This window comes from Tachypleus tridentatus, chromosome 13 (assembly GCF_004210375.1).
Source record: "Tachypleus tridentatus isolate NWPU-2018 chromosome 13, ASM421037v1, whole genome shotgun sequence".
Taxonomy (NCBI): Eukaryota; Metazoa; Arthropoda; class Merostomata; order Xiphosura; family Limulidae; genus Tachypleus; species Tachypleus tridentatus.
The window spans coordinates 112,415,247-112,441,293 of NC_134837.1; the positions used below are offsets into that span (position 1 = coordinate 112,415,247).

At 33.6% G+C, this 26,047-nt stretch overlaps 1 protein-coding gene across 5 annotated transcripts in view; it reads left to right on the forward strand.

The window, feature by feature from the left end:
- The window catches only part of LOC143239014 (phosphatidylinositol 3-kinase regulatory subunit alpha-like), a 69,816-nt gene that overhangs the window by 22,790 nt on the left and 20,979 nt on the right, over positions 1 to 26,047 (forward strand). For 3 of the 5 annotated variants that reach the window (XM_076479738.1, XM_076479739.1, XM_076479737.1), the window contains 7 exons: positions 220 to 323; positions 19,960 to 20,094; positions 21,143 to 21,223; positions 21,933 to 21,987; positions 22,949 to 23,062; positions 24,184 to 24,279; positions 25,680 to 25,793. In XM_076479738.1, coding sequence (XP_076335853.1) covers positions 220 to 323; positions 19,960 to 20,094; positions 21,143 to 21,223; positions 21,933 to 21,987; positions 22,949 to 23,062; positions 24,184 to 24,279; positions 25,680 to 25,793 — 699 coding nt within the window. Of the gene's footprint in view, positions 1 to 219; positions 324 to 6,509; positions 6,529 to 8,893; positions 9,329 to 19,959; positions 20,095 to 21,142; positions 21,224 to 21,932; positions 21,988 to 22,948; positions 23,063 to 24,183; positions 24,280 to 25,679; positions 25,794 to 26,047 lie in introns of those variants that run through there. The other 2 variants (XM_076479741.1, XM_076479740.1) reach the window with 2 other exon arrangements.

Here is a 26,047-nt window from a genome sequence, read left to right on the forward strand (position 1 = left end):
ACTGGAAGATGCATCCACCTTGTTTGATGTTGGCTGACGAACGGAATGATCTGACGTGTGGTGAACCTTGCAGCTTAGGGATAAGCGGCTCAGCCAGTGGCACCGCAGCCACAACTCCTGTTAACAATCGTTGGTGTTGTAATTGCCCTTGCTTAACGGATTGTTCGTTTCTCCCAGTGGATGAACACTCACAAACTATTCATCCTCTTCTCCCTACAGGCTGTCAATCGTGTTTCCACAACATGTGCGTTTCCCATGCCGGCAGCCACTCGTGTCGGCAGGTCCAGGAGACTCTTCCCCCAGTCACCATGGATACGGAAGTGGTAAGTGATTTTTTTCTAATAATTCTGTAACTTAGAAATACCTGGGTTACTCGTGTTTTCAAAAGAAAAAAACGCATTTTAGGGTTTTTAAGTGTTATTAATTTTCGTATGGGTAATCTGACAAGTTTATCCTTTCTCTGTATAAAGAATTAAAAACTAAATAAGTGACCATCACTGAATATAGAGATATAAGTTACGCAGACTAAATGAAAACGTAAACAGTGAAACTATAATAAATTATGGGGCGGGCTGATAGAGGAAGTTGCTATGGTACGTTACGACCTGTGGATTCGAAACCTCTGTCTCTGAAGAAAGATCCCTTGATACTGATGAGAGTAATTATTGAGATTTGTACTCGTTTGTGTCCTTGCATAAGATTGTTTTTTAAAAAAATTATCGACTACACATTTGTCTACACATGATTTGACCTTTAGTTCTTTCAGCGTAATTAACCTTGACCTTTGGGACAGATTTTTGATCGTCAGTTGTCACTAGTTTTTAAAGTTGAAGCAGATGAAACACGTTTTTGACAAAATATAACGTTTGTTATTGTTCATTACCGGTTTGCTTATGTATGCGTGTGTGTAAAACTGTTTCACTGTGGTTTATTATCAAATGAAACATTCGATGAAATACACATTTTGTATTTCTGCACACGGCTTATAAGTTTTAGTACGGATTGGCACCAACCAATAACGATAACTCTTTCATTGGTCTAGTGTTTAACGTGTCAGGCTGTGTATCGGAAGGTTTCTTTACTTTTACCTCTTTATTCAATCCGAAACAAAGGTTAAGAACATTGTTATTTTGTACGTTTTTTTAGTACACCATAAATCATACTTTTCTGTGATTTTTTATTTATGATATTTTTTGTATTTAAAAGAATCTGGATCGCATGATGTCTGATGTTTGAATTGTCCAGTATTTGTCAATCTCCACACTAGAAACATCTTTTTCAAATTGATATTCCCCCCCACGCACATATGATCTCTGACCTTTGTCTTGATTCGTAACAAACAAACAAAAATGAATCGATTGATATTTGAATGTACTTTATTTCTTCAACAAATTTAACCAAAGTTTATTTCGCATTGTTATTTACAAAAAAAGTGTAACTTATTTGATGTGAGAATGGCCACATTTTACGAAAACATAAAGGATTGATGCGTGGATAATGAATAAGACGTTAGACCTGAAATACCGGCAACTTATTGTATTAATCTCATCTATTAACATGTTTCAGGTCGACCTAAGACAGAGCCCAACCTCCCAGAAAATGCTTAATTGCTGTAAACGAGGCAAGAAAAATCATAGTTCTTAATCTCCAACTATAATACCTATTTAGCATATTCATGAAATTGGGCCTGGTGGCCCAGTCTGAGGTTCGCAAGTTCGAATCTCCGCCACACCAAACATGTTCACCCTTTCAGCCGCGGGGACGTTATTATGTGCGGTCAAGCTCACTATTCGTTGGTAAAAGAGTAACTCAAGAGTTCATGGTGGATAGTGTCAATTGATTAACTGCCTTCCCTTTTGTCTGTCACTGTTAAATTATGGACGGTAGCCTTCGTGTGGCTTTACATGAAACTCAAACTAATAATTATATTTACTTTGTAAGTACTTCACACTTCTTTACCTAAAGGTCGGACTATGATGTTTTAAATAGTTAAGATCTTGTTAATTGTTAGATTTACAAAGATCGGTTTCTATTGTTAGCCTAATTTAGCTATAGAAGAAACCCAAATCTTCTACGGCCGATAAACCTAAAGAGGTTTTACTGGGCTTTATCCTGAAAGTAAAAGTTTAGTCCAACTCGTGTTTTAGTGCATTCTAATTAAGATATTCTTTTTCTGTAAATTTAATTTTCTTCTGATTAGATAGTTTGTCTACAGAAATGGGTCTGTTACCTTATTTAGCCTCATCTTTATAGTCAGCTTGATTTTTGATCTGAAGTTACTTAGTAAATAAATGTACTTTTAATATATATCGTAAAGCCGTACAAGTGACTTTAGAAAAGTGGACTTAGATAACTGTTGGAGAATAAAAAAAACAACTGTTCACATCATTAGATTTCTAAACCGATTTAGTACCTTTGAGTCAATTTGTCAACTAGTTATTCTTGGCACGTGATTTTGTGGGTAGAATGCGGTCGCGGTTTGTTAAAACCGCAAAATCGCGAAGAGTCCTTGCTTGGTGGGCTAATAAAAAGGACGGGGGAAACTATTCTAAGTGCTAAACGATTTGTGGTGTGTTGGAAAAGCGGTCTGTTCCGTGTTAATCGATTTTTAGCGCACATAAAGCGAATTGGTATTTGTATGTTTTAAGTAGTTCGTAAACGTATTCTTGGAGACCCAAAAAAACGACTGCGAAGCTTCTAATTAGATGCATTTGCGGAAGGTACAGCATTACTTAGCAAATCGCAGTATTTCACAAATATCATGTATATTGAATGATTATAAAATGTCGTCACAGTTTACATTAAATGTAAAGCTTTGTGAATTGTAACCAATTAATGTAATTCCCCAAAATAATTCCAGTTGGTAAAAAAATGCGTTCATAAGTGGTGGAGCGCCATGTGAGGTTGTTTATAACGAAAATTAATAACGCATCTGGTGAAATAGACATGAAAAGGATCAAGTGAAATTATCCAGTTGTTACTTTTATATTTATTGTGTATAACGTTGTACGGTTGTTACTTTTATTGGTGTATACAACTTTGGAAGCTAAACAGTTTGTTATTTGTTGATGTGTATATTCCTGAAAATGAACTGTACGAAACAACAAACAGAAGTTGAGATTTGTCCAAGGGTGGTGCATCAACCTTTGAATTACGTATCACTAGGGGAAGTGGGGATTTTGTAATATTCATTGTTTTGAAACCTATTTGTGTTTCAAATTGTTTGTGAGTTCGTGATCTGGTTGGTTCACATGTTTAAAAATGTAAACCACCACGGTCACTATTGTTACACGTTTAAAAACGTAAACCACCACGGTCAGTATTATTAGACGGTTTTACGTATGTTTTGTTAATTACTGACAGTAAAAATGGGGTGTAAGTGTAGAAACAAGCCAGTAATTTGAAAGTTTATTCGTTAGTTGTGGGTTCTCTAGTGAGGTCTTTGGGAAATGGTGTGATGGTTATTCAGGGACGTAAGACGTCGAAAAACTGACAAGAATTTGTGATTTCGCATTTCAATATTAGTGTATTTCACGTGCTGACGTGGTTTTGGAGGTTAGAAACGTTTGATTCGAAATCTGAGGGTGGCGGATTTCACTCCCGTTACTGAACATGTCCGTTCTTTCAGCCGTGGGGTGTCGTATAATTACGGCCAGTCCGACTTTTCTTTTGTAAAAGAGGCCCAAAAGTTGGCGGTGGATGATGTTGACTAGCTGCCTCCTCACTAATCTATCACTTCTAAATAGCCCTTGAGTAGTTTTGCGAGAAATTAAATAAACAAACGAGCTTTACTCGCATATTTTCCCTTAAATTGAAAATGAAGCAACATGGATTGAAACTAAAAACCTGGTTCTACATTTCGTACCACAAGTGCTTAGTAGAAACTGTATGAATGTACTTCTGCGGCATGTACTGGTCCACTTTTTATTTTCTGCCCTTTCTAAGGGGGCATACATCCAGTGTGGGTCATTTGTTTACGTGCTGCTGGAACAATTCAGTGTTTTTGTGTACAACTTGATCATTTCCCGTTTTCGACTCGTGCTGCGTCAGACAATAAGTAGAGCGTATGCCCTTAAAAAGTACAAAATGTCTGAAATCAAAATTATAGATTACCTTATTAATAAAAATGTATTAATTTAACTGAGAGATTTGAAGCAGCAAAAACCCTGTATGTGTACGTTTTCGTTTTTTTTTAATATATAGTTCGTCCCTAGAAAGAAATTCTCGTTATCACTCAAACGTCATGCGAATAAGATGTTCGTATCATTGGTGCATTCTCAACCATGGTCTACTGAAGGTCATGTTTTAAGCAACGGAATGTTGCCTTATTTATTACCAGTTCCTTCATTTAATTATATATATAATCTGATTAGTCTGAATCACCTTTTCTCCCATCTTTCACCCAGGGGCGCCGCCTGGATGGGGCAGGGAGTCCCATCTCTAGTGCTTAATGTCGCTAGATTATTTTGAGAAGATGTATTATATGCACTGTTTGAATGGTTATTAAGTACTCTAGGGAAATATATTATCCTGAAATAAATTGTTTTACGTCTTTTATTCAACCTAAAAATTGTCCCATCGACCTGTAGACTGCCATTCCTTCTCCCAACCATTGATAACTGAAATGAGAGTCTACAATCAACCTGTTTCTTTTTAATTCATTCGTCTGGTCGATAGTCTGTCTATCGTTCTTTTATGGGGCGTTTATGATGCACTTCTCTCCATTACGTTTGATGTCTGTCAACTTTTGTAATTATTCCGCGTGTTCTTTACTTTCCTTCCTCTGTTTGTTTATTTTCCAGCACGTCCATCTTTTCTATTGTCGTTTTATTTTTTTAAATGTTATGTGTTAAACAATGTCGACGTCTACATTTGTTACACGTCTCCATTTTAATGTTCTTTCTCTACTTGGCGACACGGATATCAACTTGCCAGGAATACTTTTAGGTTACTATAGTTTGTGTGGGTTAAAAACTGAATGTAATTGAATAATTAAAAGTTGGAAATGGCCCTACACCTCCCTGTCGTCAGTGAGCGTAACTAATCATGAAAAGCTTTAGGTTAGCGCAAAGCTACACAGTAGACGGATAATTTTAACGCTGTAAGTTCTTAAGTTTATCTTTAACCCAATAGGGACTTGGTCAAATTATTGTACTTCAGTTTAATAATGACGCACTAAAAGCGAGAGACCTTGAAGTGGTAAGGCCTGTCTATCAGTTAACAGAAGTTAACGAACATAATTTAAATTTTATGTACCTATCATCAGTGAACGTTGCTGTTAGAAACACGCAGTTTCACCTTAATGATGACGAAGGGTCTGGTGATTAGAGCGCTGGACTCGTAATCTGAGTGTCGCAAGTTCGAATCCCCGTCGCCGAACATCTTGTCCTATATAGTTACTGTCCGGGTCAGCTATTGGGATGTACAAATGGTTGACTTACTAAACAACTGGTTGGGATTAAGATCCTTACGGAGAAACAGGTCAAAACGGTGAGTTCTGTCCCATCCAATGACGCGAAGTCTTTTTCACGGTGAGAACTGTCCCATCCAATGACACGAGGCCTTTTTAACGGCGAGTTCTGGCCTATCCAATGACGCGAGATCTTTTTAATGGCGAGTTTGCCCCTGAAGAAGAAAGTTTCATCTTTTGAAGGCGCTTGGATTATAAGGTTTTAATTTTATGTATTATCAGGTCAATATTGAAATCCCTATCAAAACTTCTTAAACCTTGAAAGGTTAATACAGTGTGAAAATTTCACGTAGACTGGCAGCGAATTACGATAATGTGTTTAAACTAAAGTATTTCTACCTTATTCTGTATAACAGAGTAAAGAAGTACTTAAAATGATACTTGCATACATACGGTTGTGAAGTCACAATTATTAGTTAGTAACGGCTGGGTAATATGTAATTGTTTTTGTAATTTGCATGAATATTTGTTTCAGCTCATTGTCGTATCATGTCACCATAACGAAGAATTGTGCATGTGTGTGTGTGTGTGTGTGTGTGTACAAAAATAGTTACACACATATAAATAAAAGAGAAAGATACACCATGAAATGAAAGAATCTCCTAAGGAAATCCTGACGATTTTAATGTTAAGCCTTGTTTATTTTCAGAAAATGATTTTTTTTTGTTTTAATATTAATGCAGATATAAAAATGCAATTCGTGCTTAGTGTTCGACTACAGTGATTGAAACAGAAACAATGCCCGTGGTACTGTCGTTAAAGAATGGACCTTTATGTGTAAAGTTGTATTGTCCTGTTGTATACAGTGACCTGGTAGCTTTTTGTCAGATTTCTTATCGTATCCTTCGTCAACTTCTAGTGTTTATTTAGACTGTTGATCTTGAAGAAGGATAAAAAAAATTATATCTTTTCATTATCCCCGAGTCCCTTCATAGTGATCACAGCGCTACCTTTCGGAATCCTCTTGGGCAGCAGATAAAAACAAAGGATATGCATCTCTTGAAAACATCCGCGAGTGAGTCGGAGGCCTCAAAAAATGTTTATTGCTGAGAAATTAGGTATGGCTTAGTTTGGGTAAATATAAATAAACTTACTTTGTATAATATTGGTAAATTGTCCATCACTTCGTTATATTTAGATAACAAACTAAATATGCGTGACTCCGAAATTAAGTTTCATTTCTGTAATGTGAGGTCTCCAGTAATTAATATACCTACTTATAAAACTAAAATAAAAAACAAACAAGCGTGTAATTAGTATAGGTAATTACATATACTTTTCTTACATTTCCGCTTATAAATATTATAATGCAATGTTGCATGAATTGAGTACTTTCTCTGTTGACAATATTTTCGGACGTAAACCCAGTAATAGCTCTAAAGGTTTGTCCAGCGTGAGTGATTTAAGTTAGTCATAAATGCATATGTCAAGTTAACAATGTAAAACAAGCTAATAAACATAAAAATAATAAGATTAGAAATATGAAACCTTCTAATCAATACTACTAATGGCTGTAACTTACACTAACAGTAGCTTCTAGTACTGTCATAGTTTTAATTCTTGTTGAACAACATTTCATCAGTATAACCGTGTGTAAACTGAACTTTCCACAATCGTTAAACTTGCCCTTCAGTGAAGAAGTACGTCAGCGGGGGAACTAGGATTTAGATTAGCGCCCCCTAGGTTCGTGATATATAATTTTTTAAGATTGTACCTGGGAACAAATGCCGTTTCATTTATTTATTGAATTTGTCATTGTTATTTTTTGATATTGAAAACAAGGTTTCATTAGGAAGTACTTTAGTTACTTACACTTTTGAAATTGAAACTTTAAATCCTAATTTGCTGTTGTTACGTGTATACCGTACATTATTATAGGGACCATGTAAAAAATAAACTGCAAGGAATTTGTGCATAAATAGTTAAGTAAAATTTATTTATGAAGTCCAGTAGATCTACACGCGCCAGTAACCTAGGTTTAAAAAGTGGTGTGTTGTGAATTGTATGCAAACATTTTAGCCCTTCGTATATTTCTCACTTTATTTATTATTTAGTTAATATTAGTAGCCATTCCATTCATTTAATGGTTTACTGTCTGAAGGTAACGTGTGAAGTTTCAATTTAGTGGAAACGTATTTTTAGAGAATATACGCAAGATTTTAAGAAGGTTAGTGATGGTGATGACGTGAGACAAACTTGATGTATATAACCGTCGCAATTTGTACAGGGATACGTGGACACTAAGTAGTTTTATTTCTGTATAGAAATTTGCCGTGCCTATTCTGACCACTGCATCTTCTATTTCTATTGCTAGAACGTTCCTCACAGTTTGAAAGTTGAAATAGACGTCTCACTCTATCGTCTTGTCTAGAGCAATGTTTGTTCATAGTAGGCTACGCCTAACTACAGCATCCTACATGTATTCAACTGCGCAATAACATCAGTTTTCAAGGTCACATACGTTTACACGAAGGAGTGTTTCACCACTACGACTATCTCTTTTAGAAAACGAGTATACGGCCGTATTTCACCAGTACCAATATCTTTTTTTTTTTTAATTAATGGCCGAAAATTAACAGCGAGTGTACTTAAGTGATGAAACCATGCTTTCTATTGTTTATATGTAAGAACTAAGTTTGTCTATTTATTAAGCTACGCTGTTTGTGATATGCTATTACGGGTATCGAAACCCGAATTTTAGCGTTATAAGCCTTCAGACTCGTTGCTGATCCATTGTGTAGCTAATAAAGCAATACCAGTATATGAAATTAGACAAATTAAACGTACTTCCGCAAGGTCACGATCTGTTTTCTGTTTTTGGAGTAAATAAAACCAAATTTAAAAAGCAATAATTACTCTTATAGCCTACAGAAAACATCATTCCTTGTGTGACGTCATTTTACTGACTGACTTTCGTAAAAATTACCTGTATGTGCTAGTCACGAGACTTGTATGTATTTTTATATTTAACTACGTAGTCTATTATGGTAGGTAGGGTAATAGTAATTTGTCATTTAATTTTTAAAATTAATAAAGTATTCGAAAAAACGTGAAAACTTCAGTGAATATTATTGAAATATTCACTTTTAAAATTAATTATTAATAGTTGTGCTACTTAAAATTTTTTATAGCTTTCTATGTTTGTCCAGCTAACTCCTACCACAGTTATGGAGTTAACAGGACAAAAGTTGTCAGACGACTCCGTGTGTTCCGGAGGGGCGCTAATTTGTAAGGCTAAACGCTCCCTGAAAGGCATGATGGGGACCTAAGAGGAGGTTTTCATGGTCGTTGAACCCGAATTTGGCTTCGGATGTTGTGAAACTGTTTTCATACCCCCTACTCACAATCCAATGCACCAAACTTGGCAGACATGCCCAGATACCGCTGGAAGGTATCCTCATAAGTGTTTTGAGTATTCATAGAAATGTTTGGTGACAACAGTTTGGTGCAGTGAGGATTTTGTAAATTACAGGGAACGTGGGGTTTTACGTTTCAATTTAATCAAATGTTTACAAGAGTTTTGTAACTGACAGTATTAAACCCCGCTATGTTCCTGTGTCAGTACCATGGTAATTGCGAACCATGTTAATTAGCTCCTGTGTTAGGACCATGGTCATTTGGTATTGCAAACCATTTTAATCTGCTCCTGTGTTAGTACCATGGTCATTTGGTATTGTGAACCATGGTAATATGGCAGGATGAGATATAAGGCATTAGGGTATATTGTTATACATCAAGCTATCAGTGAAAGCCGACTCATAATGAGAGATGTTCTGATCAGTGATTTTTTGACACACTGACTAGTTGACTTTAATCTGTGAGAAAATGACTGTAGAAACAGTATTGAAGAGTAAATGAGTAAGAATTTTTTTAAATATAAATTAAAATTTGTGTTTAAATATGTTTTTGTTTAATATGTTATTACCAGTTTTGATTATAGCCAACAAAAAAGCACGTGTTCAGTGCTCCCAAATTATTCTTTTTAATACATTATTTCTCCCGGTGGCTTAGTGGTAACCTTGAGGTCTTCTATCACTAATATTTTGTGTTTGACCCTTGTGCTGGGCACAGCATAAATAAAAAGTTTTATTTAGTGTATGAAGAATATTCCAATGTGAAGTAAAGAGTGATTCTTATGTAAAGTAATTAATATATATTTAGTATAACACCTGTTAATGTTACGTGAATTATTAAGTGCTCTGTGACAGTTCAGTAGCGAGTGTTTAATTGTCAATGTTTGTGGATTAATTGAAACACTCCACAAAAGTTTTTTTTTTTTTTAAATAAACTTTAATACAGTATAGTCTTTCTACAGTCACGGAATTGCTGGAAGGAACAAATTACCACAAAGTATACTATTTTCTCCAATATTTCAGTTTTGTAATTTTGGGTTGGGTAGTGGTTAGCGTCAGTCTACTTATATGAGGATCGAGGTTCGAAACTTGAGACCACTCACACGTTCACACTTTCGGTTATGGACACGTGGAACAAGTGACAGTAAATTACTTTATTCTGTTAAATATATATACAAAACCCCAGAAGGGCGAGTGCTACTGGCTGATTGCCACTTTTCTGGTCATTAGTTTAAAATTAGGGACATCTACGCCTGAATTGCACGGGTCTCTGAACTTTTTTTATTACACGTGAACATGATGCCGTTCTGGTTGAAATTTCCAATAATAGTACGTCACTAATTCAGACATAACTCATTTGCATACACATGAACAAATATTTTCTTTTGAAGATATTATGCAAACGACAATGCACGAATGAATGTAGGGCATGCTTGGAGAAAGTTCTGAATTTTTGTTTAACAGTTCAGACATATTACACAGAAGAAGAAGAAAAAATAGGTCGTTTAGTAGCTATGCGATATCACAAGTTTCTTGCTCTCTGTTTGGAGGGTACGTGTACCGTTTTGAGTCGGGTCAGGATAAATAGGCCACTTGATCGTTTTATCCTCCTGTTAAATCGTTTGTATTTATTTGTTGTCAGATACATCGATACTAAACTACGTAACTTATAAATTAGACTAAGGTCGAAAGACGTGCCATATTTACCATTAACATGGGGGTTACGGCGGATAGATATGTAGCCTTCGAAAAATCGTCGGTTCGTTGATAGTTTTTAGTGGCGAGCCTGATTGGTTAAGGTGTCTGGATGTTGATCAGAATGTCCAAGGTTCGAGACCGCGATATGCTGAATGAATTGTTCCGCATTTTCAGCTGTGGAGGGGTTTTGAAAGTGACGATCAATCATGCTATAAAACAAAGAATGTCGTTACAGGCGCCGGATGCTGCTGATATATGTTTGAAACAAATTGTGTTCTTATTTCGCTTAGGCTTGAGCATAAGAAGGTTAAGAAGGCTGAACTAGTATTGCACAATTTCATATGTTTACAGTTCTTGTAGGATGAGGAACTTTCCATGGTGGTATTACACTTAAATTTGTAACTACTGGTTTGGAGCGAACTTTGTGAAAGTAATGACTCGTCACCTGTCTTTTAAGTAGTTAAGATATAAACTTGTGTATGTAGCCAGAACAACAAAAACAGATTAACAAGTAGTTTAATTGCGAGTGGGCAGGAAGTGATTTGATAAATTGGAGTTTAAAAAAGAAAAATGGTTGAAAATCTGGAAACGTCAGGAGAAGTTGCGCCCCTTCTCTCAAACCCCGTATTGTTTCTTTGTTTTTACTATGCATTTATAATGTATATAAATTATAAACGAAATATGTTACATGTGGATTCTTGTGTAATCGTTTTCTGTTCGAAATTTTATTGTTTTTCCAAATGTCAATCATAAGAGTTCTGAACGAACCACGTGTTCAGTTTCTTTTCATCTGCATCTTGGAGGTTCAGGATTTGTGTGTGCTCGGGTGATACAGCGATTTGTCTAGAACCTTACAACATTAACATCCGGGGTTAAATTCTGAACAGAGCAGAAACCTAATGTGGCTTTGCTCTTTGACAAACAAACGGGGCCAAAGATGGAAGTGTTGAACAGATGATCTGTAGCTGCAACACCACGTTATTATTACGAGACTGACGTCACTGTGACGTACGTATAGAGAAACATTACACCGAAAAAGAATGTATGATACGTGTGTTATCTAATCTTTCGGTATTTTTACATGTATTCCTTACCTTTCAATAACTGATCTCTTTAGTGATGGACTTTAGAGTGACCAATGTAGGCGACAAACACTCGTCATGTCAAATGTTAGTATCGTAATAGAAGTTTATACAAAAACGAAACTTGATTTTTTCAGTGGGGAATGCTGTTTTTCATATTTTATTTACAAGACCCGAACGCCCCTAAGAGTTAGCGTGTCGGGCTGCGGATCGATAGAACGTGCTTCCAATTATGGGAGTATTATAATATGATAGTTATTATTTGGTTCAAAGATCGGTCACGGCCTGTGTTACAGTGGATGTTATAGACTACCAAGCAGTCTTCTCTCTGGTCATTAGCTCAAAATTAACTATGGCCTTTCCTAAATTATAAAGGGACAGTATCTGACATTAAACCAATGATTCTCAAACTTTTCAGACATCGCTGTCCTTTCTGTGGTCTGTAGTAGTGTACTTATTCCGTGGTTTCCACATGTTCATATAGCACTCACCATAAAAGTTCCATCTGGTACTTATCTGACAAACGACTTACCACTCCATAGAAGAGTACTTCGTTTAATAATACTCGATACACATATAGCTCTCTTTACATGTTTTAACACTCTAGGAGGTGCCACCAATAAGATTTGCTTTACTTTATAAACGAGGAAAAGAAGTGTTAGCTCTGTTTTTAGGTTTATATCCTGAACCATTTCCCTTCCCAGTTTGAAAACCACTGGAGCATATATATCATCGTTCAGGATGAAGGTTGTGATTTAGATTCCTTACTTTTGAAATAAGAGAATAAAAGATCTAATGTACTGATTCCAAGAAACCATAGGTAATGCTGATGAATAATATACAGTGCCGACGAGACCCTTCGTAAATACCGGTCTCCAGGTCTGACAGTGGTAAATTTACAAACTTGCAATGCCAAAATCTGGTATTTAATTCTCGGCGGTGGAAGCAACAGCTATTTGTACCAAAATCTCTATATTTTACTGTCCTTATGAGTTTGCCTTTCTTTCTGTGATACAAACACACAGACAATGAAGTCAGCTCTGTTAAGATTTTTCGTATCACAGCATACCACGTATAGGTGAACATGGTGTATAGTAGAAAGATATAACAGTATTTTGGAGCTAGTTACCTGGAGTTTCTAACTCTTACCGCGGAGATTCATGTAGAAGGAACTGGCTTATTTCTAATACAGTACTCGTTCAACTGGTTTACAGAACGTTAATAAGAGTTCAAGGTATAAATAGCAGTTTGACAGACGAAAGATCGTTCTGTTGGGTTTGAGCCCTAAGAGCCAGAAATACCAACAGTCGAACAAGTTAACTGGCGTTTTTTTAACATACAAATAAGATTCGGTTTAGTCTAGTCCCAGGTTTTCAGTAATCTCAAACCATCAGACATCAAATGTTTAAGCAGACGAAAACGTAACTTTTGGTCGTAGTGACTCTCACCCAACATACACCAAGCAAAAATTGTTTTTTTTTTTTTTTAATGTGTTATTGGGTTACCGATTTCTGAAAAGAATGCAGTGTCTTTAATTACTAGGCGCCTCTATAAAACCTCACCCATCTCTGCTTAGCCGTGTTGTTTTCGTAGCCAGTCACAGCAAGATGCAATAAAATGTCGAAGCCTCTCAGTAAGGTTGAAGTTTTAGCACCCTAAGGAGAAAATGAAATTGTAACCGTGAGCCTTGACAACCGCAAATATTAAACGAAACTGTTTTACAGTTTTTAATGAATTTAATCGCAAATCTGTGCTTCTAGCTTGTGTAAGCTGTTCCACGACGCGAAATTTGAATTCGAACTTATTCACCGATTTAAGAAATGTCACGTTAAAATACAGTACGTAATTAATTTATGACACCCAGTGAAATATATTCGCCAAACTGATAAAGAATTTTGTACAACAGACAAACGTGGTTGTAAAATACACTTCTGTTAAAATGCTGATAACACGTGTTTGGTGCGGAACGAAGAGAGAGAATGTAAACCTACAACTTATTATAAACAATAATTAAAACATTCACAAATAAACAGACTTTCTAGAGCTTCTTAATTTAAAAGATATCATTCTACTTGTTCTTAAAAAAATATCATCGTCTCGTGCTCATCTACCCCCACCCCTCGCTTCAACACTTTTAGAATCCGAGAGTGGTAGAGAAGCGGGTGATATCTTAGAGTCTGCACATCCAAATACAGTGTAACTGAATATGTTGTTGGAACAGATGTTCGCTCCCCTTAAGGTGGGGGAAGATATTATTTTTACTTTTATACCATTACTTGTTCTCTGTTTCCATTATGCACCGTTAGTGGCGCTAATTTTCTATTTTATTCTCTTACTGATGCCATTTTACACTGTTACTAGTGTTATATTATTGTCATTTTTTTCCATTTTACACTGTTGCTAGTGTTATATTATTGTCATTTTTTCCATTTTACACTGTTGCTAGTGTTATATTATTGTCATTTTTCCATTTTACACTGTTACCAGTGTCATATTATTGTCATTTTTCCACTATTATTGTTTAATTTTTTGTACAGTTATAAAATAATAAGTGTGTTACCTTCTAACAAGTATTTACTTTTGAAATCTAACCAGTCTGTTCTAAAACATTTATTTTATTATTTTTCTGGTTTGATATTGACTAAAACTATATTTCTAAAGATATTAAAAAGAGTTATCAACTGACAAGTTTTGTTTTACATTCAGAGTTGTAGAGGTGATTAAACGCATATAAGCACAGTGTCCAAATCATTATATCATATATAAACTACTTTAATAAAGAAACATGTTCCTTGGTTCACTTTTATGCAGTGGACATAGCAGATAACTCAATGTTTCTTTGCTTTACAAATAAACTATAAAAAAAATCACAAAATTAGAATAATATGAGACTATCAGATGTTTTTCAAATCGACTCATTCTCGGTTTAAACCACGAGGTGAATAAAGCCCATTTTTTAATGTCTCCTAGTTTGTCCGTAAAGATAATTTTAATATCGTTCAAAATTGTCCAATCATTTTAATGTGAGTAAAATTAATATTACTGTACGCTTGCGGAGCTCCTCACCAAAACAAAACGTTCCAGATGTACAGTCTAAAATATTAAAATGATTTTTGTCTTAAAAACATATTACTGAATTGGTTTTGTTTCCAGTGTGTAGTGACATATGAAACCCTTTCAGTCACTAAAAACAGTTTTTAAAAGACGAATTAATAATTTGTTAACGAAGGAAAATAGCTGTGTAGATTAGGGCTTTCTCAGCTGGAGGTTACAGTAAAGTTTCAGGTAGAAAATAGACAGTGCTGTTAAGATACTTGATGTCTGTACGTTCATTTGGTGGTGGCTTATTCAGGTAGTGAAGCTTTCTGGGAACTCGTGGCATAGATTACAACTACAAGTTAGTAAATAGTAAAACTAACTCAATTGGATTGACCTGGGTACCTTCGCTGTGATCAGTGTTTTTTACCATAATCCCAGTAATATCTAACGAAGTTTTCGTATGGTGACCGACCATGTATTTTTTATTTTGCTCATTTCGCTTTTTAAGAAGGTCAAACCATCAAAGAGAGTTTTAAATTGAAAACTTATCATGAAAATATACTATGATGTAATTCGACATTTGAAAAATAAAATCCATAGTTGTGACGTCGATGAAACTTTCAAAATTTGTATGGACCTATTAAATTTTCAAATCCGTTTATTTAGATTTGGAAATTGTTCTTTAATTTCATGCTTGTTATGCAGCAATCTCAGTTGTACATTTTTCATTCATTTTAATTAGTAACATCTAACTTATATCTGTTAAATTGAAGAATGGTCAAAGATTTTGTGAATCGTTACAAATGCCCATAACTTCTGAGCGATAACTGCATGAAGCACTTGTGAACATTGGTTCTTTTCTTTTTGAACTCTCAGTTTTCATAGCGAAGAATACAGGCGGGGATTAGAGTGCCCAGACTGTGAATCTGTTGGCTCAGATTTCGCGTCCTATTGTCGCAAAAATGCTATTCGAACTTTATTGAGGCCGTGGGTGCGTTATAAGAGTGGCCTTCAAATACTTTTATTCAGTTAAGAAAAAGTAACTGAAGAGTTGGCGGAAGGTGGGTGCAGTTGTCTATCTGGTTTTCATCTAGCTCTAAATGAGGGACAGCTGGGCTATGCGTAGATAGCCCACGTATAGCTTTGCGCGAAAACTACAAGGAAACCAAGCATACTAGCGTTATCATCGGGAAAGCAGTAGTTGTGATAGACGAAACTGGAGTCGATAAGTCGTATGTGTTGTGAAAACTGATGATTTAGAAAATTGTGCCAGGCCAGATAGTGAAATATAGAAAGGATGTACACATCCCGTATAACTCCGTCGTTGAAGCCATTAACATCCGCTGTGATTGGTGGACAAACTAGTCAAACAAAGTTATACATAGATCAGAAATAAAGATGGATATAAATAATTATTACACCACTGTTTATTAACAGAATCGAAGATACGTATAACTGTAGGGGAATATCAGTTCTAAAGAATGACCAAATGATGACCCTCCCTCCAAAAAAAAAAAAAAAATGGGGGGCTTTGTCAGAATTTGTTCTAATAGTACGTTATACTGTTTATATATGTATAACACAACTGCATAATGTATATATAATGTACTTACAACGGCTTTGTTGTGCTAATCGTGGCCATATTCGTATTAACGTTTAAGCATTCATTATTTTAAGCTTGTATAGATCGTTAAAAAAGCGCTGAAGTGTGCATTTACTTTTAAATCGTTTAACCACGTCATATGCTAAGTCATCACTTTTATTGAACTGTCAAGGTGTAAAGACACCGATTCACACGAGCTAGGGACGTGATTGGAGCACTCTTAGTTGGCTGGAGTACAGCTCTTTTCTCCGAATTTTCGGTTGTGACACGACCTGCTGCACGTTCAGCGTGTTAGGGGATCATACAGTTTTAGAATGTAAGCTTAGAACCGAATGTTTAACATTAAGAGTTAAATGTATTCTTCGGGGAGGCTACCAAAAAGTTAATTTTGTACGAGTTTTTTGCAACTTTCCAGTAATCTAAATGTAGGGGAGATGTGTACATTTGTTTTATTCTATCCATCTATGTATGTATGTATGTATGTGTGTACGTATATATAGTTACCGTAAATCTTTTGTTTGTCTTAATTATCCTTCATTTCATCTCGCATTAAGTCTACAAACACACAACACCTTCCTAGATGTCTATCATTACCTAAGATATTTATAATAGAAATTGTAAAAGTAATAATACGTTATTAAACTTTTCATTACTGAATTATTAAAAATTCTTTTAGGTTGACTGAAAGGTGAAGGAAGTAATATAAGTCGTGTTTGTTTTAACGAGTATGGTTTGTCTAAGTGATGTAAGTGAGAAAGACCAGATACTTTGCGAATATGTATTTTTTTTTTTTTTTAGAATGTAATAAAATATTGGTTTTTCTTTATTTTACACCAAAGTGTATTATTTTAGAAAAATTTAGTTCAAATACAAATCTTTCGTGGCTTCGGTGAGGTCTTGACTCTCACTGTGGGAGCCCCTATCTAAAGGTAACATTATTTTTGTAGAAATAATATTACTGTGAAGGAAAACAACTTTGACATTCTAATATGAATTGTTTTGTAGATGTCTCGAGCTTTTAAACTTTATCATTTAGTGAAACTACCAGTTAATGAAATTATAAAAGCTATTATGCGAGAACCACGTAACTGATAAAACCAATAATGTATGTTATGGTAAATTAACAGAGTTATTGGAGGAACCCCACAAATTCAACACTTGTATATTAAGAGGATAACTTGCTATAGCTAGAGGTATTCGTGGTAATTTATAGTGTAATTTAAAGTCGTTCCTAGTCATCAGATGGCAGCACACATCAGAACTTTTGAAGCATCAATTTCCATGTCTCGGAAATAATTTTTCTTTACCCTGTCTCTAGTCATATGCATGAAGAAATAAACCAAAAATAGTTAAACTGCATGTTTCAATCTTCAATAAATTAATGTTATTTGTTCATGTATTATAGGATGCCCTGAGGAAGGAAACTTCGTTTTTATAATCGTTTTTCCCCTAACGAGAGTATTATGTAAATGAATAATTTTAAGACCTGTAAATATAATTAACTAAGTTTTTATTAGTCATAGTATACTCGTAAATATGAAACCATTAAAATCCAAAACATTTATTTTATATAGTATTGATTATGGACACAAGTGTCCTGCAGATCCTATAGGAATAGCATGTTGATTCGATATGGCTTATAGCTATGAGAATAAACAAGTACGAGGCAAAGTAATGTCTGCCATGAAAACTTTGATCTATATACCGCCAGGTAGCACCACAGATTAGACTATTGTAAGTTACCTGAATAAGGTGATTTTGCCCTAAAAATTTTGTAATGTGTAAATAACGCAGATGAAAGTTTTGTTGTTATTGAAACCCTGGTTTCAGCGGTATTGTGATTTCATTATTTTTAATAAATGGTTTTGTTAGTAACCCACATTTACATTGAACTCTGAACATGACTCATGGAAAATGTAATTATTAAAACCAAAATTAAAATAGTTTTGGCCATCAAGGGCACTTTGATAATAATAGAGGCAGTCCTGACTGTGAGGGTGCTTAACACACAATCAGTATTTTATCGGACTGAAATCCTTTGTTGAATGTATTTGCATTTTCATCTATGGAAGTGTTATAAATCACAATCATTCTAACTATTCTTTGGTAAAAAAGTAGCCCGAGACAGCATGGTATTAACAAGGTGCCTTCCCTCAACACTATCACTTCTAAATTAGGGATGGCTAGTATTAGGGTAGCCATTCAATAGCGAAATGTAAAAATGTGATTGTCCCTAGTACCATGGAAAAGACCTCATTAGCTCTGGATATAATTTTATTGTGATATTGTTACATTCCTTTCTTTGCTCGTATGATCTTGTAACCAGGATTATTATTGTTTGTATCTAGTGAGTCATACCAATGTTTGTGTAGCTGAATAAATATTTATCTTTTATGGATTTTTGATGAGTTGTATTAGGTGGGTTCTGTCCATTTACTCATTTTAACATATGATCTTGTGTCATTGAAATCAAAAGTATGAAATATGTTTGTTTGTTTGTTGACATCTTCAGTCTTTTGGCTTGCTTTTGAGACATTTTATTGGATTCCACAACTAAACCCTTCATCATATCTGCTTCTTTGCTTCCCATATGGACTGTTTATGGCAGCAGTTTTTTCCTTTCTTCATTTTTTGAAAAAAGATTTCATGTCTTCTTAGAGAAAGTGTCAGGAACTAATGAATTAGCCCCTGAAGACAATGTGTATGTTTATACTGGACCTTAAGTCAGTCATAAGTCACGAGTTTAATTTTGGGTTAGATTTACAGTTTTGCAAGTTTTTTTTAACTGTATAAATTTAGAAAAGTTTGTTATAAAAGTGCTACAATGCTATTGTATATTTATTAATTGTTCTGAAAACACCTACATATTACATTCTATCCGTCACAGAAACCCAATTGTAATGGCCTAACTGAGATTAAATTGACCAAGTTAAAAACAGTATTGGTGATTTAACTGTGTGAAGAAGATTTGGTGTTAACTGACTTATATTTTTAAAAGTTCATTTTGATCCTTGATGGGTTAACAGTGAATAATTGAAAAGACTTTATGTTTACGGGAACCCTTGATGACCCTTCATGTAATCCTGGGGTACAACAGAACAGTTTGGAAAGCAATCTCTTAGAAAATGTTGGCACTTTGGATAAGACAGCAGGTTTAAAATAATGTATAACTTATAAACTACTTTATGTTATGATAGATTTATACATTCATCGTTTTAGGATAATGGTGATCAATGTATGGTTTTACATTCCATCGACAAACAAAATGTGTAAAGCATGTGAATGTACTACAGTATATAGATATGAAGTTCACAGAATGTAGATAATTTTATATATAAACTTGTAAAAACAAGTTCAAAAGGATTTTTATTATATAAGTATCTGTTCAGAAAGGATTATGGGCTAGCAGTTATGATTTATTGACATAGAAAATTGTGGTATTTCTCTCTTTTAAACTCTGTCCAAAAGCCCCATTTTACAGTTTTAGAAATACATGTTTTTTAAACAACAAAGATTAGACCACACACAAAGTGTAAGATTTTGAAAATATACAATTTCTAACTGGAAGACTTGCATATAGTCAGGATTAAATATGGACAGAAATATTCTAGGAACATTTCCATGTTAAATACAAATCATGAACAAATATACTTAGCTTGTATTGACATGACAGCAGTTTTGTTATGTTGTGTTTAATATATCAAAGTTTTGCAGCCTGTCACTCAGTGGTCAACAACCAATGTTGTGGAATGGATGGCTGCCTTAAACTTGTACCACTATGCAGAACTCTTCAAGTTTAAAAACATAAAAGGGTCTGACCTGTTCTCACTGGATAAAGAGAAATTGCTTGTAAGTTAAAAGTTTTTTCTTATCTGTTGATATTATAAAGTGATAAATGTATTATTGGCTGAATTTGTAATTTAGCAAAAGTGATTCTCATAAAGATAAAATTGTTTTTTTAATAGAAGACTGTTCAGCCATTTTTTTGGTTCATTTGAAAATCTGGTTAATTCATAATTTAACAATTTGGAAACTTACATTGGTAAAACAAAAGAGTTTAAGAATGAAATTACAAAGAACTTATTAGTGAGCTGTATTCTCATAAAGTAACATTTACAACGTGATAGTTCTGTGACATAATAAAATATGTTTCTCACATTAGTAATAATCTAAGTAGTTATTTATGGCTTCTTCTATTGATTAAAAATGAGTAGAAGCTTTTCATAAAAATTTAAAATTAAGTTTTCATCCTGAACAGTTTGCTAGTATAGAAATAATAATAAAAAAAAGATTTGAATTATACATCTGGTAAGGTCATACAATTTAAACACATTTTGGAAATGTTGAAAGATGTAATGATATTATTGCAATTTTTTTATATAATTTTTACACCTGGAATTAGTTAAGAAGTGAAATAAAATCATTTTATAGGTTTTGGTGGAAAAAAAGAAACCAGTAAGAAGTAAAGATTGTCTTTATGTTAAAATTGTGATATCTATATGAAGGCAATGTTATTTAGAATTAAATATATGGTTTAAGTGTTAAGGTATTCAGACAAGTGCTGCAGTCAGTGTGGATAAAGTGCACTGTTCTGTGACTTTGTTAATGAATGAATTCTTAGGTAAACACTAAGTCACTGAAAAGATAATATTTTATAATTTATTATCATTTAAACAAATTTATTTTCTATATTTTTGTTTATATTTTATTAATAACTGTTTGACTGTCTCTCTATTCACCTTTATGCTAACTGATGATTTGTTTAGTGTTTTAGACATCTGTTCAACTAAGATAAAGGAAATGCTACTGGATTAAGTTTTCTTCTCAAAATTTAAAAGTAATTTTGTGTTATGGTGTAAATGTAATATTGTGACTTCAAAAAACTGTATATTGTTAGAACATGGGTATCAAGGATGAATTCCATCAAAAAGCAATCCTTGTTTGTGTAGAAGAACTTTGCAGGGCTAGAGATGAACTGGTGAGTGTTATATATAAAGTTTCAGAAGAAATGGTATTTAGAATTTTCCACACACTGTTTATCATTGTCTTTCAAGTCAATTTGTGGTTCATCTTTTTTACAAAGCTTAAATATTGTTTTGTTTGAAACACTGGTTTATTTGTAAGCAAGTTAGCTTATTGTAGATGGTATTACAATTGATTGTGTTGAAATGACACAGTAAACACAAAACTCTCTAAATGACACACTAAACACAATACTCTAAATGACACACTGTACACAAAGCTGTAAATGACACACTGTACACAAAGCTGTAAATGATACACTAAATACAAAACACTCTAAATGACACACTAAACACACAAGTCTAAATGACACACTGTACACAAAGCTCTCTGAATCTGGTTTGCATCTGATATTAATTCTTGCTTACAATTTTTTTTAGCAGAGAGTTTTTCCTTTAATTATTCTTTCAGATAACCTAGTTTGGAGGATTGGTTAAAGAATGTTGGTGAAAACTAATTATGTGTATAAATAATTCTTTAAATAATAGTTCTTTTTGAACATGTGCAAGTATATATGTTTGTTGCGACAAAAGTGTCATGCAGTGTATTTTTCACAAATCTGTTTCAGTTTTAATAGTGAGTTTCCCTTGATTCAGGATTTCTTACTTCAGATGAAAATTTTTTTCATGCTGTATTATTATCATTGTTTTGTTTTATTTTTACAGGGATCTGTTAGAGAAACACCTACATTTTCTGACACCTTTTCTAATAAAAATGATGGTAAGGTTCCTAATGTTTTTTTGTTTTTATTATTCTTAATATTGAAACATGTGATAGCAGTTGTGTGATTTGCCATTTATTTCTCTTCAACAAAGTGGTGTTTAATTTTTATTCAAATTCTACCAGTGAAGCTTTCTCTAGGAATTACTTAATAATTATGGTTGAGATAACATTTAACTTGCATGTTAGTATTCACTATGAACTAACAGCATCCAGTTGAGTTAACATATTTAAACTTGCATGCTAGTCTGTGTTATAGAGTTAACACATCCTTTACAAATAAGTTTTCACTGTGAACTAACAGCATCCAGTTGAGTTAACATATTTAAACTTGCATGCTAGTCTGTTTTATAGAGTTAACACATCCTTCACAAATAACAGTATTCACTATGAACTATCAACAAAATTTTATTAAATTTATCTTGTGAATTTTAGAAATTATTCTATACTGGAAAATTAAGTTAAAATGGGTAATCTAAGCTACAATAATTGAACTTTGTGTATAATTTATTGTGGTTTCAGTAAAGAAGCTGCAAAGTTTTTGTTTAAATTCATTGCTCCACCTACCTTTTGTTCAACACAAACTTAAAAACTACATTTAGTTTGTCAAATATTGTGAAAAATTAAAGATTTTGTACAGTAAGAACTTTTATACTAATTTTTCTTAAGTACTAGTATAAATATAAGAACAGTTTTGTGTGAACAAGATTAAGTAATAAACATTTTTTTATATCCTTTGTTAGTTTTAATAATAAAAATATTTTTCTTTGCTTGCTTAAATAATAATAAAAGTACAGATCTTTAATGTTTAAGTACTTTAAGTAATAAAGGTTTCAGAATGGTTTGGCTAGGCTAAATAATAAAAAAAAAATAAACATTTAGTTGCAATCTTAATTACTCAAACTTTTGGAATGTCTTGAGTCGCTTAAATAATAAAATATTGTAATTAATTTGTTTTTAGAGTCACCACAAGGGTCTCATCAGTTAGTACAGGAAAGCTTCTCCACCTTGCTTCAGTGTCACAAATGTCATGCCTACCTAAGAGGAATTGTTCATCAAGGCCTTGTGTGTCAAGGTTAGTGACCTCTAGGACAGAACCTTATGAGATGTAACAATAATAATAGTACAAAGTTTAACTTGCCTCTGTAACTGTTTGCTAATGACCTCTAGGACAGAACCTTATGAGATGTAATAATAATAATACAGAGTTTAAGTTACCTCTGTAACTGTTTGTTAGTGACCTCTGGGACAGAACCTTAAGAGATGTAACAATAATAATAACAATACAAAGTTTAAGTTACCTCAATAACTTTGTTAGTGACCTCTAGGTCAGAACCTTATGAGATGTAATAATAATAATAATACAGAGTTTAACTGTTTCTTTATAGATAAACAACTTCCTATTGTTGGGGGTAAATTCCAATAGACAATAAAAGCCAAGAAGACTTTATCTAATATTTTATTAATTATATCAAAGTAGTAAACTTTAGAAAGCTTGAAGGGGAATACTCCTTCTTTATTGTTCTACAAGATTTCAAGTTCCCATGTTAGTACTCTCAAAACATGTATGTGCCCTTAGTAGTGTAAATGTTAACATTATTTTTAACTGCTGGATTATTTCTGTATGCATAAAATTATTGTCAGTATATTTGATGGTTAAACTTGAGTGAGGTTATAGTGTGTGAGTGTACGATGTGTAAATGTTAAATAAAATGTTAAAACCATACAAGTCTAGTAACCTTGCATTCATTACCTATGTAACATAGCACAGCAAATAATTAAAAAACATGTTTTGATAAGAAATATTTTTTATCAAAATTTTTCAGTTTTATTTGTTATTGTTTGCCCCAAGGTGTTACTTAAATTAAAATGTAATTTTATTATTCTTATGTGATTCTTTAACTTACAAGAACTTACACTGAAAAAAATTAGACTTTTGTTTTGACAAATATTAGGATTCAAAATAAAATTAGAATGAAAAAATAAGAGATTTTTAAATCAGACAAGCTAATAAAAATATATGAAGAAAAAAAAGGCATTAATCCTGAAATAATATATCCAGAAATGACCTCAAATGTATTAACATCTGTTTATAAGTTGAGTGGAAATTTGATGTAAAAATATTCTCTTTATTTGGACTTTAAGTTTGGGTTTTCTGCATACCAGTAATGTCAAAGTTCAACAATCTTGTTTCAGAGTGTGGGCTAGTCTGTCACAAGACCTGTGCTGCCACTGGATTACCACCTTGTCAAGGAACGGGAAAACAAAAGAAATTTCTATCTCTTCAGAAGGGTTAGCATTTTATAATTTATGTAATATTTAATCATTTAGTGAAGTTTCAGTTTTCTTAAAGAATAACTCAAAGAAATTCCTGCCAGTGTAAATAATTTACTTTCTGTACAGTTTTTAAATCCAGTAAAAGAGTCGTGCAAATGTATAAGTTCATGGGAATGACTACAGTACTTTTTGTATTTATTATTTTGGCAGTTTTTATTTCTTTCTTATTTATTTGTATCTTCAAATGCCACTTCAGAGTGAATCTAGCTCTCTTGTACTTCGTGAAGGTGAAGATAGGTAATTAGAAGCATCTGGAAGTTGACAGGTTCTTTACTGGACGTGTAGAAACATTTCATCCTTTTGATAGCTCATCAGTCAAAGAGTGGGTAATGACAAAAGATTACACTGTAGAGCTATTAAAAATTACAGGAACCAATCTACAGGTTGTAAGAATGAAAGTAATCATCTGAACTTTGTTATATGGTGTGTGTTTGCTGTAAGCTGCTATAATTAAACATCATATCCTTTGCAGGCAATGCCAAAAAGAGGTTTGTCCTAAACAGTATCGGATAAGGGAGAGCAATTTATGTGTAAAACTTCAAGTTGGTGACTTGTTTTAAATGGTTTGTTACTGGTGAGGTTCATACATTGTATCTCATTGAGTAGCTTTATATTTTTGCCATTTGCAAAATCCAATTTAGAGAACTGAATGATATGTTTGAGTGGTACGGGAATAATCCATTTTATATGTTAAGTATATAGGGGAACTCTAGCAGTTAAGGAGATTATTTGGAGTATTTTTATGTCACTCATGTAACTGACAACCACAAAAGTTTGGAACCCACAAGATGTTAAAATGCTGGTGGGATTCACTCATCAGCAGTGTTTGGGGTTAAAAGTCTTGTTGGTTCTTTGAAAACATCAGTATCTGTTTTTATTGTTTTGACCTATAAACTTTTATAGTGTAGCTGTTTAATAATAAGAAAGGATAATTGATAATTGTCATTTGTTCAGTTGTGTTGATTATATACTGTCAGGAAGGCTCAAACTTCTCTCTTGTTATACATTAACAAGCCGTGTGTTATTGGATAATTTTTAACATCACATCTGATTTGTGGTATGTCTTTTGCAAGAGGATATTTAGTAGTTGATCTTTCTTTAACCTGACATCCCAGATAAAAGACTATAAAGTACACCATCAGTTAGATATTTTAACTTCTAAGTTGCAGCATATTTAATATTTCCATAGATTAGGTTTTCAGTAAAAGGTATTTCAAGTAAAGAGTAATGGTAATGTTTCAGGAACACATTCAAAACGGTTCTTTTGTAATGAACTTGGAATACAGGAGATTGAAAGTTTGTTAAAATCCAAGTACATCTCAAACTTATTTCTTTTTGTTCTCTGTATTTCTCAGCTAATGTATTTGGTCAGGACCTCTCAACCTCCTTTGATGTTGCTGAGTTACCAGCCCCCAAAGTTGTCTTTCTGTGTCTGCAAGAAATAGAGACACGGGGACAACAGCATAACAGTAAGTGCTATATTAATATAAATCAGTGTTTTTTGTGAAGGTGTGATTGTTTATTTGTAGTTAAACACAAAGCTACAGTAACTGGTGTGTTAATATAAATCAGTCTATTTTATACAGGTGTGATGGCTTATTTGTAGTTAAGCACAAAGCTACAGTAACTGGTGTGTTAATATAAATCAGTCTATTTTATACAGGTGTGATGGCTTATTTGTAGTTAAGCACAAACCACAGTAAGTGCTATGTATGATGTGCTC